Source organism: Propithecus coquereli, unplaced genomic scaffold, assembly GCF_000956105.1.
Source record: "Propithecus coquereli isolate 6110/MARCELLA unplaced genomic scaffold, Pcoq_1.0 Scaffold122, whole genome shotgun sequence".
Taxonomy (NCBI): domain Eukaryota; kingdom Metazoa; phylum Chordata; class Mammalia; order Primates; family Indriidae; genus Propithecus; species Propithecus coquereli.
Genome location: NW_012136303.1, coordinates 4,999,316 through 5,010,923, shown reverse-complemented (window position 1 = coordinate 5,010,923; position 11,608 = coordinate 4,999,316). Strand labels below are relative to the sequence as shown.

Here is an 11,608-nt window from a genome sequence, read left to right as displayed (position 1 = left end):
GTCCCAGCTACTCGGGAGGCTGAGGCAGGAGGATTGCTTGAGCCCAGGAGTTTGAGGCTGCTGTGAGCTAGGCTGACGCCACAGCACTCACTCTAGCCCGGGCAACAGAGTAAGACTCTGTCTCAAAACAAAAAAAAAAAACAACTCTTTTTATTGGGAAAAACTTTGATCTTTTGGAGTTCTGAAATTCTGTAATTCTATGAAGAGCTGTTACCTGACTAATTTGCAAGGCGCATATAATAGAAGGAGTTCCTTGGAGTACAGTTCAAAATACAGAAGAAAGTAGTATAGAACAGTGAATCCACTTTGTTTTTCATTCACTTAATTCATTTACTTTATTGCTTTCCTGCTATTGTGGCAAAATGCCGAGTGCCGAGGATTCTTTGATTCATTGGGTAAATATTAGTTGGGCTCCACTTGTGTGCCAGGTGCGGGAGATGATTAAAATGGGACCTCTGCCACTAAAAAGTTCACAATGTCAAGGTGCCGCTGAGTAGGTGTTGAGTTGCCGCTTGTTACTATCCTTGGAACTGGCTGTCTCAGAGCAGTCAGCTTTTTGTTGGAAGGCAAAGCATTGCCATATTCATACTCTCAATCCTGAGATGATGTTCTTCTATCAGATTCCAGACTGCCCATGTCTTTTTATAAGGTGAAGTCTGTGTGTGAGGAAGTATTGCACAGCCTCGTCTGATAGCTTTTGATTTGGGTTGTGAGGGAAATGTATGCTTATTATATAGCACTTGGTTTGGCTTCAGGAAAATGTATGCTTGTTATGTATATACAATAGCTAGAGACTGCCTCCTTACTTCCACACTGTATTGGGCTTGTCAGCCAAACACAAGTATTGTCTCCTGTTTACAGTGTCTTAGTTTTAGATTTCAGGGTCAAGAGATGTTAGATTCTTCTTTATATGACTCTGTCTTAATACTCCTTTCTGAACTGCTTAGTGCTCCCACAATTTTACAGATGTTATGATTTTTTTCAGTAGTCTGTGGTTTCCACATTCATGATTTTATTTTATTTTATTTTGCCTTTCTCCACATGTTCTAATATTTGATTCTTGTAGCAACCCGAGAGATACATATGGGGAGCTACATTTTGCAGCTGTGGACATGGAAATTCAGGGCAGTTCCCCAGCGATGCATAGTCGCAGCCGCATAGTCGCAGCCTCGTCAGGCCCCTGGTCTGTGCTGTTCTCCCCACCTCACGACATTGCCTCTGGGCAGTCTGTCCCCTCCTCCTGTGATCCTCGTGACTTGCAGGAACCAGCATGTGTTTGGAACTAAACTAGGGATTTCCTTCCAGATGTCATATCTTGAGTCATGTCCTCTTCAGGAAAAAGCTGACATGGGTCCCCAGGCTGTTGATGTCATCCTAGAACATTTGCTTCTGAACTGGCTTCTCAGACATCCCTGCAGTAACATACTCTTTTTCTTCCAATAGGGAAGGACCTACGCCAGATGAGCAAGGACTACCAGCAAGTGCTGCTGGACGTCAGGCGGTCTTTACGGCGGTTCCCTCCTGGTAAGAAGCTCTTCTAGTTTTGCCGTATTTGGAATGAGACTTTCTGTCTCACATGCACTTTCTTGTGGTGATGCTTGCCAGGCCTGGGAAATTTTCATCCTAGCATACAGTGTGACCTAACATTGCAGGACCCGCCTCCTCCAGGGCCTTTAGTACTCCCAATTTGCTGAGTCATTCTTTTGTTATCTGGTCACTTTCAGACCCCCACTGTGAAAGCCTGAACCAAAGATAACTTCTCTTGGCCTAGAGGTGGTGAATGAGAGAAGAGGTTTTTTGGTTTTGGTTTTTCTTTAAGCCACAGAAGGGTGTTCACAGGGATTGGTAGAGCCATCAGTTGGCTTTAGAGAGCAGATTGGTTTGTAATTGGGCACTAACAAGAACTATTAATATCTTCATTTAATTAGGTTTATAAATAGTGATACCTTGCATATACATATATAGGATCCCTTGGACTGGAAAAGAGGCCATTCCCCGCATGTTTAAAGAATGTATTCCTAAAATTGCCTCCCCATTCCCAGGAAGAAAGAGAAGACTGACTATTTCCATTTTCACAACGAAAAAAAGCTGGGCAACAAACTTCACATGTATGACCTATTTCTCTTCCCCTGGCAACTCCACCTTTTGGTCTGTGAAGAGAGAATTGCTAAAGTGAATGAGCGTCTCTAAACCTATTGCTTCACTCGTCTGAAACCATGCCCTGGCTTAGACTTGTCTGGTGAAGGGTCTTCTTTCCTGCTTGATGCTTGCTCCCTGGAGAGGCTCTTGTGATTCCCAGTAGTTTGCCAACTTTGTTTTGATAAAAGCATACCATAGTCCTGTCCCTTTTTGCTATCCCACTGGTTTGCGTGACATCACACACAAGACAGATACCTCCCATTTTTTTCCCTTAGGTAACCAGTTTTCCCTCTGAACCTTTTATTCCTCTTCCATTTATGTAAAGTCCATGATATCCTTTCTGTAGTCTGAACTTTCCATGTGGCCTCATATTCTTTTCCCAGTCATGTTCTTCTGGGCTTGGTTGCCCACTCTTACAGTGAAAAAGTTCAAACAAGGTTTATTTTTTACTCTCATTACTTATTTTTCCTTTTTTGGTTTTTTGTTTTGTTTTTTGAGACAGAGTCTCACTCTGTTGCCCAGGATACAGTGCAGTGGCGTATAGCTCACTGCAACCTCGAACATCTGGGCTCAAGCCATCCTCCTGTCTCAGCCTCCCAAGTAGCTAGAACTACAAGTGTGTACCATCATGCCTGGCTAATTTTATTTTTTGTAGAGATTGGGTCTAGTGTTGCCCAGGCTGGTCTTGAACTCCTGGCCTTGAGCTATCCTCCCATTTTGGCCTTCCAAAGTGCTGGTATTACAGGCATGAGCCACTGTGCCTGGCAAATTTTTTATTTTTGTATAATTTCATATTTACCAAAAAGTTGCAAAAATAGGACAAAGAATTCCCCAGATACCTTTTACACAGATTTCCTTGTGTGTTAACATTTTACTATGTCTGCTGCTCTCTTTCTTTCTCCGTACACACATGTATAAATTTTTTTATGAACTAAATATTTAAGAATAAATTGGTACCCTTTTGCCCCCTAAATATTTCAGGATGTATTTTCTAAAAATAAGCCTCTTACATAATCACAGTACACTTATCAGAATGAGTAACAGCATTGAAAAATACTGTTATATAATTAATTCATAGATTTTATTCAGATTTCACCATTTATCCTAGTAGTGTCCTTTATAGGAAAAGAAAATACAAATTCATACATTTCTCATTTAATCATCATAGCTCTTTAGCCTCCTTTAATCTGAAACAGTTCCTTTGTATTTTATGACAGGCCAGTTGTTTTGTTAAATTTCCCTTTCTTTGGGATTATCTGGTATTTCCTTATTAGGGATTCAGGGTTATGCACTGTTGATAGAAATTCCGCAGACATGATGCTGAGCTCTCGTCAGTGTGTCACATGAGGAGGCACATGCTGCCCATATCCCCTTACCAGCGATATTAACTGTGATGACTTGGTTATAACTGTGATGATTTGGTTAAGTTGGTGTCTCCAGGTTCCCCCACTGTAAGGTTGCTGGTGGCTGGCTCCTTCCCGTGTGCCAGGTGGTATCAACAGTGTGTGGATCTTGATATGTGTTGCCAAATGGTTTGTAATTCGTTTTCTTACATTGAACACTATCTTTGAAAATCCATTGCTGGCCTTCTTCCTAACCTTGTCACGAGGCTGCTTGCCATGTTCACATGCATCTTCTCTCCCCTCCTTTCCCCAGGCATGCCGGATGAACAGAGAGAAGGGCTCCAGGAAGAACTGATCGACATCATCCTCCTCATCTTGGAACGCAACCCTCAGTTGCACTACTACCAGGGCTACCATGACATCGTGGTCACATTTCTGCTGGTGGTAGGCGAGAGGCTGGCAACATCCCTGGTAGAAAAATTATCTACCCACCACCTCAGGTACCAGTACAGAGGGACATAAGAGGATGGGTATCACTTCTGGGATAACTGCATTGGCCCATTTTCTAGTCAGTTTTTTCAATAGTCTGAGCCTACTTCACCCTCCAGCCCTGACTTAAGTGTTTGGTCTGACCAATCTCATTGAATTGGCTCCCTGCAGGGATTTTATGGATCCAACAATGGACAACACCAAGCATATACTAAACTATCTGATGCCCATCATTGACCGGGTGAATCCAGAACTCCATGACTTCATGCAGAGGTATGTATGTGTCTACATTTATGTGTACACACACACACACCCTCACACTTTACACTCACTCCCAGCTTTTGTTTCTTCCTCATCAGTCTAGCTCAATTGTATTATCATCTTATGTGGATTAGTGTCAAGTTCTTCCAAGTTGTTCTTTCCAGTCACCAGTGACCTGAGTAATTTGGTTATGTACAGTCTTTTGGGTGCTGTGCTCTTTGGGGGATACAAGGGTGACACATAGCCATGCCTCGAGGAGTTTACATCAGGTGGGGAGAGGTGGATAAGGTAAGTACGCCAGGGTAGACTTCGAGGCTATTGCCACAAGACAGGTGCAGAGTCCTGTGGAATCTAGAGGCGAGAAGGACAAGGTCATCTGTGGGTTGTTTTATTTCCCAAGTACCAAAGAGAAGAAATATTTCTTTGCAAATCTCATGACTTTTTTTTTCTCCTCTGTTTAGTTGGAAATGTATTCTTGCCTCACTTCTTTTTTTTTTTTTTTGATAATGGCTATGTCTTAAGACATTTCAGTAGTCTCGTGTTAACTGAAAATTAACATAGTCATGTTTTCAAACCTGGAAATTTGTGCCTGTGCCCCTAAAAAGGGTAAGACTTTCTCAGAAGGAAAACCGCAGTTCTTTGAAAACAACTGCTTCTTGTTCCTGTCATTGACATATGTTGGCCATTAGGAGAGCACTCAGTGAGGCAAGGCAGCCAGGACCCTGTGTGGTATTAGAGTCATGGGACATTTTAAAGACTTTGTATTTTGTGAGGAGAAGATGCCGAATTCCTAGGTGGCCGAGGTTTTCAGAAAGCATGTTTCCCAGATGCTTCCTTCTCACCAGCACTGAGGACAAAGAAGGCCCAGAGCGAGGGAAGGGGTGACCAGCAGGGAACCTAACGTCTGGATTTCCTTTGCTCCTAGTGCTGAGGTGGGGACCATCTTTGCCCTCAGCTGGCTCATCACCTGGTTTGGGCATGTCCTGTCTGACTTCAGGCACGTCGTGCGGTTATACGACTTCTTCCTGGCCTGCCACCCCCTGATGCCCATTTACTTTGCAGCTGTGGTAGGTACAGGCCATGAGCCAGCAATTAGGCTCACTATCACCTGTCCCGGCTTGGCTGTTATCCGTGCAGGGAAACCTGGTGACTACAGAAAGAGACAAAGACAACATTTCCCAGTCTAGTGTCCCTGGACACCGTTCTGGGCAATGTTAAGAGGGTGTCATGAAAAAAAAAAAATAAGTTGGGAAATGCTGATTAAACGAAGTTTAACAGTTAAACAGATTTATTTGCTGTATGACTTTTCTGAACCTTTAAAATGCTACCGTGGGCCGGGCGCGGTGGCTCGCACCTGTAATCCTAGCACTCTGGGAGGCCGAGGCGGGAGGATCGCTTGACATCAGGAGTTCAAGACTTGCCTGAGCAAGAGCAAGACCCCCATCTCTACTAAAAATAGAAATTGGCCGAACAACTAAAAACATATAGAAAAAATTAGCCAGGTATGGTGGCACATGCCTGTTGTCCCAGCTACTCAGGAGGCTGAGGCAGGAGGATTGCTTCAGCCCAGGAGTTTGAGGTTGCTGTGAGCTAGTCTGACACCATGGCACTCTAGCCTTGGCAACAGAGTGAGACTCTCCCTCAAAAAAATAAAAATAAATAAAATAAAATGTTACTGTACATTGTGAATTGTCAGGGTTCCTGTTGACATCTGGAAGATGTTCAGCTGATGAACACAGTTTGGGAAGCAGTCACTAGTACAAACTGTTTAGGAAAAGAAGAGACCTAGTGTTACGATGGAAAAGTGAGGTGGCTTGTGGTAGAGGTTAGGGACCCCAGTTATTCGAAGGGCCTGAATGAGGGAGTGAAGGTGGAGACTCAGGGAAGTTCATCACTGGTCACCGGTCCTTTCCGCAGCTGTGGATTTGTGGACCAGCAGTCAGAAGGAAGATGTTGAAAGGGAGTGAGAGCATTATTTCTACTATTTTGGACTATTTCTTCTGTGCTAGAGCTCTAGGAATCTCCCAATAATCCCTCTCCTTTTCTTACTCCTAAAAGAATCACCTTCATTTCTTTCAAGACTTTGAGAGACATCTGAGCAAATGTGCCTGGAAGGACTTAGATTGTAATTTGTCAGCCTTTCACATCATGGGGTGGAAGTTCACCTCTAGCAGGAAGGGCCAGACCAGTAGGAACAGCTCTGAGAATGTGTACATTATTACTTCCTCAGTGGATGCAAGAGTTTGTCGAGCATTTGGGCTGAGCCCTGTCTGTTACCAATCTAAATTCATCTCTAAGGAGAACGGAGTGGGAGTGGCCCATGCCCTGTGTGCCTGCTCTCTGATGCAAGGCCTTCCTCCCTACCTGCAGATTGTTTTGCATCGTGAGCAAGAAGTCCTGGACTGTGACTGTGACATGGCCTCGGTTCACCACCTGTTGTCCCAGATCCCTCAGGACCTGCCCTACGAGACACTGATCAGCAGAGCAGGAGACCTCTTTGTTCAGTTTCCCCCGTCCGAACTTGCTCGGGCGGCAGCTGCCCAACAGCAAGCTGAGAGGTGAGTGAGGCTGGGGCAGTGGTTAAGCTGGGATGGTTGTGGACGAGCAGAAGTGAGGTGGGGACCCTGGTGGGGCACAGGGCTAAGGGCATGTTTCAGAGACCTAAGCCTAGGCCAGTGGAATCCCTCTGTGGACTCATTGGTCTTTATCAAGAGAAGCTTCTGAGCAATAGTTAGCTCTACCCTGAGCCTGTTTTGTATAGTTTTTCTTTCCTGCTCTTCTTTCATACCGTTTTCTTCTATCTCCTTCCCCTGCAGAACCGCAGCCTCTACCTTCAAAGACTTTGAGCTGGCATCAGCCCAGCAGAGGCCTGACATGGTGCTGCGGCAGCGGTTTCGGGGACTTCTGCGGTCTGAGGATCGAACAAAAGATGTCCTGACCAAACCAAGGACCAACCGCTTTGTGAAACTGGCAGTGATGGGGCTGACGGTGGCACTTGGAGCGGCTGCCCTGGCCGTGGTGAAAAGTGCCCTGGAGTGGGCCCCTAAGTTTCAGCTGCAGCTGTTTCCGTGAAAGCCGGAGAAGACACATTCATTACATTAAGGTCTCACCCTTCCATGGAAGGATTGGGAGGAGGTGGAATTTCCTTTATTAAAAGGGTTTCTGTCAAGGGTTTTCTATTCCTGCCACCCTTCCCTGCCTGTCCATGTTTGCCTTTGCTTCAGAGGCCAGTAGCAGAGCCTGCCTGACACCAAGGCACTTGGGGGCCTGGGCACAGAATTTGATTATTCCCCTCCCTGTGGGCTGCTGAGTGGGCTCTCTGCCACCTCCCCATGTGTTGGAGGAAATGGGTTTCTTTAGGTCCCAGCTGCCTTTGGAACCTGCTGGGCCAGGGCTACCCTGGTGACTGGGGAACCTCCTGGCCTCCCAGTAGAAAGTTTACTGGACCATGGGATGCCCTCTTTGCCGCCCCTGTTCTGTCTGCTTCACGTGGACTGAGAAGCTAGGGGCTGCCACTGCAGAAGCCAGGCTTTGGCATGAAAACAAGATGGCAGAGGACTCTAGCCTGGGAACACGATTGGCCCCTCTTACGAGCGGCTTCGTTAGCTGGTCAGAAATCAAAGAGACAGATGTGAACTAGGTTACCAGTTAAATCCTACCCATGTGCAGCCTAGAAATTGCATGGGCATTTCCAGTCAAGCAGGAGGGAATGTAGGTTTTTAGGTCCTGGACCTAGACTGGTTTTGCCTGCCTTTTTTTCCTTCCTGTTCTCTCCCTATTCTTTGACATTGCTCATAAAAGATACTTTTATTACTATTTTTAGAATTATATACACCCAACATGTAAAGCACCCTCATTTTAAAAATAATAGTTCCTTCATGGAAAAAAAGTTCTCATCAGAAGGATGAGCTTCTAAGATCCTGAAGTTTACTTTCTACTCAATTGTTTAACATTTTGCTTTAGCCAGAGTTACTGTTTTGTAAAGAGCCCTGCACTTCCAAAGTGCCCAGTTTCCGACTAGCTTTCCTTCCTTCCTGTTTTCCTCAAATCACCCTCCTATTCACAAATAGGTACCCACTCACTGCCTTGGCATTGTTTTTTGGGTCTGATTTATCTCAACTGCTGGTCTCTCCCACCTGGTTGGAAATGTCACTGGAAACTTGCTGGCACCCAGAAAGGGACAAACTATAGCCCGAAGAGCTTGGCAGGAACCTGGAACAGCTGGCGCCCTGCCCCAAGCTTCCCCAAGGACTCTCCGGGCCTCAAGGAGCATGGGCGACTACTTGTTCTTCTGGGACAGCTTTCCTGTAAGCAAAGCCAGCGTTTTTTCCAATTAACTCTGGCTTGGAAAAAAAGTGCCTTTTGCTGCTTTAAAGAATTTGGCCATGTAGTGAAGCAGCCACGTACTTTTGTTTTCCTGGTCTTTCCTGGGCACTGTTCTCTCTTGGCAGGTGTTTGCTTAAAGTGAACATGCCAGAAGCACTCCACCCACTGTGTCCAGACCTCCACATCCTCCCACACGCCCGCTGCGTGCAGGGTGGAGGCGTTCCACATGCCAGGCTGCCAGCAAGCCCAGAGCAGTTAGGGGGTGTCTGTGCTGAGTTACACTAAGCACTTTAAAACCAAAAAAAGCTCAAAGTGATGGTCCATTCTCACGGCAAAGCCCCGCCTGGGCGGAATGTGATGTAGATGGATTAATTTAGAAAGTGGTGAGCTCATCGGGACAAAGGAAGTTATTCCAGGATCCAGAGGTGGTGATGTGGTGAGTGTTCCGTGGTCTCCCACAGCAGATCCGTCCTCTTGCCACCATTTCAGTGGCAGCGGCACTGCCCCTCCTGCCACAGCACTCAGACCTGTTTGCAAACAGCGACGGAATTGATGGGAAGGAGGAAAGGAGACGCATGTGACGGGTCCTAAGGCCATAGCGTTTTGGGTCCCAGGAAGCAAGTGGCATTTGCTTATGTTGTGGCTTAAGAAGGAAAAAGTTTGCTTTATAGCTTTGCTGACATCAGGATTCTCCCCTGCCATTGAGAAGAAAGCATTATCTACTTACCTTCAGGTGGTTTACTTATTCTGTAAAGAATACGTGTAAATATTTTGTACAGAGCCCTGTATGAAATAAACAGCCATATGTGGTTACCGATCACCTCTTCCGTCATTCTGTCCTTGCGCACCACTTTTTGGGAGTGGACTCTGGTCTTAGACATCTGGCCTGGAGGCTCCCCACCTTCCACCCCTGGCCCGGGACCCGTGCACTCCTGCTTGGCCCTGACTTGCAGGAGACCCGGGCAGTGCCTGCAGTCATGCTCTTTCTATTTCAGCTGCAAGAAGTATGGTCTACACACTCCAGCTGCTGCCTGGGGCCCTGTGAGAGTATGAGGTATGTACGTATCGGGTTTTGTCCATATTCTGGATCATAACTCTCATAGCCTGTGTTAGAATGTTGGGGCGCTGCAGGCCTCAGAAAACAGAATCTTGCTCTCATCTTCTCGTGGCCTCCTTTCACCTGCCCAAGGCAAGACCCTGATCCCATTGTGGGTCATAAGACCCTCTTTCCCTCGAGGGCCCCATGCCTAGGAGGAAGGAATGCTGCACAGAGGCCGCGGAGAATCTGAACAGACGCCTTGCTGGGCGTCCCCAGTCTGTTGGTACTAGATCATATCCTTTTTGTCCAGTCACATTTCAGCACAGTTGCCCATGCTTCAGTTATGCCTATCCAGTGAAATCTCCATGAAAGGCCCAAGAGGACAGGGTTTGGGAAGCTTCCAGAGAGCTGAACGTGAGCAGGCTGACAGGAAAGTGAACAAGAACCATCCGCGTGCTGGAGGGGTGCAACCCAACCCCATGGGGACAGAAGCTTCTGCACTCAGGACCCTTGCAGACCTCACCCTATTGTCTCTTCAGCTGGCTGTTTATTTGTATCCTTCAGAATATCCTTTGTAATAAACCAGTGTGTTATCCTCGAGTTATGTGAGCCACTGTAGCAAATTAATCACAGCCAAAGACAGAAGTCGTGGGAATCCCAGTTGAAGCTGGTCGGTCAGACTTTCCGGAGGCCTGGACTTGCGTGCGACTGGTGGGAAGGGAGGGGGCGCAGTCTTGTGGGACCGAGCCCTCAACCTGTGGTTTCTGAGGCCGCCTCCAGGTACATAATAGCATCAGAATTTAGTTGGGTTGGAAGGCGCCCAGCTGGTGTCCACTGCAGAATTGTCACTTGGTGTGTGGGAAGAAACCCCCACGTTTGGTCACAGTAATCTGTTGCCGAGTGAGCGCAGAGTTTGTGTTCACGTTTTTGCCACACTCAAAGGCTCTGTCACAGTCGACGCTGTGGTTCGGGGAACTAGTCTGGGATGCTCTTGGCTATTTTTCACACACCATTCTGGGGATGCCTTTAGCTTTAGGGGTGGTGTGTGGATTTGGAAGCTAACCAGAGCTGGATGTGGATGTTGATGCAACTTTTCTGCCACATGTAATTTCCATCCACAGAGGAGCTGTTGAGAGCTGTTCTTGCCAAGCTTTCCAACGTTCCCAGCTGCCGGTAGTGGGTGCTGAGCAGAGCAGAGTGCTGGCGTCACTCAGCTCCTTGACCATGTCCCTCCACCACAGGCCACTCCTGCAGGCCGTGGAGTACACCCGGCTGGCCAGGACACTGCCTGCCTCTGGGAGCTCACACCAGACAGTGCTGAAGAGCACTTGAAGGAGCAGTTTATTTTGAGCAGCAAATTCTGGGGCAGTTTCTTAGGCATCGATGGTTGAATGTAAAGAATGATCGAATTTTGACAATTAGTCTGTGTGGTATAATAAATATTGGGTCTTTGTCCCAGGGTCCTTGACACAGGGCTCCTAAAACCCTTGGAATTTCCCGAGTGTTAGGAGTATCTCTCCTGTTATTTTTAATGGTCGCCTTTTGATCCAACCTGAGTTGGTACTAATGAGGTGACTTAGGTGGGACCCTTGATAGCCTCAGGATGGGCTGTCACCAGAAACACCATGTGATCAGAGAGTGGGGACTTTCGGCCCCCTGTATTGACCTCCTAGGAGTGGGGAACACTGGGGATAGCTCTTTAAAAACTTTAATGGGATCCGGTGAGCCTGGGTTGCCGCCCATACCCTGCCCTGTTCGTCTCCTCCCCTTGGCTGTTCCTGCATTGCATCCATTATGATAAACCAGTAAGTATGAGTACCGCGTCTCCCTGAGTTCTGTGAATCGTTCCAGCAAATTATCGAACCTGAGTGGATGGGGTCATGGGAACCCTGAATTGGGAGTTGGCCAGGCAGAAATGCGGTAGTCTGGGTGCTGTGGCTGCCATCTGAAGTGGGGACAGTCTTGGGGGACTGAGCCCCTGTGGAACTTGAGGCTAACTCCAGGTGGAAAG

At 46.9% G+C, this 11,608-nt stretch overlaps 1 protein-coding gene across 1 annotated transcript in view; it reads left to right on the top strand.

Annotated features, from left to right (window-relative positions):
* The window catches only part of TBC1D20 (TBC1 domain family, member 20), a 19,676-nt gene extending 10,308 nt beyond the window's left edge, over window positions 1-9,368 (top strand). The window contains exons 3-8 of the mRNA XM_012637703.1: window positions 1,444-1,524; window positions 3,796-3,982; window positions 4,143-4,244; window positions 5,158-5,299; window positions 6,603-6,790; window positions 7,049-9,368. Of these exons, the coding sequence (XP_012493157.1) occupies window positions 1,444-1,524; window positions 3,796-3,982; window positions 4,143-4,244; window positions 5,158-5,299; window positions 6,603-6,790; window positions 7,049-7,304 (956 nt within the window). The 3' untranslated portion in view covers window positions 7,305-9,368. The remainder of the gene's footprint in view (window positions 1-1,443; window positions 1,525-3,795; window positions 3,983-4,142; window positions 4,245-5,157; window positions 5,300-6,602; window positions 6,791-7,048) is intronic.
* Window positions 9,369-11,608: the final 2,240 nt, after the last annotated feature.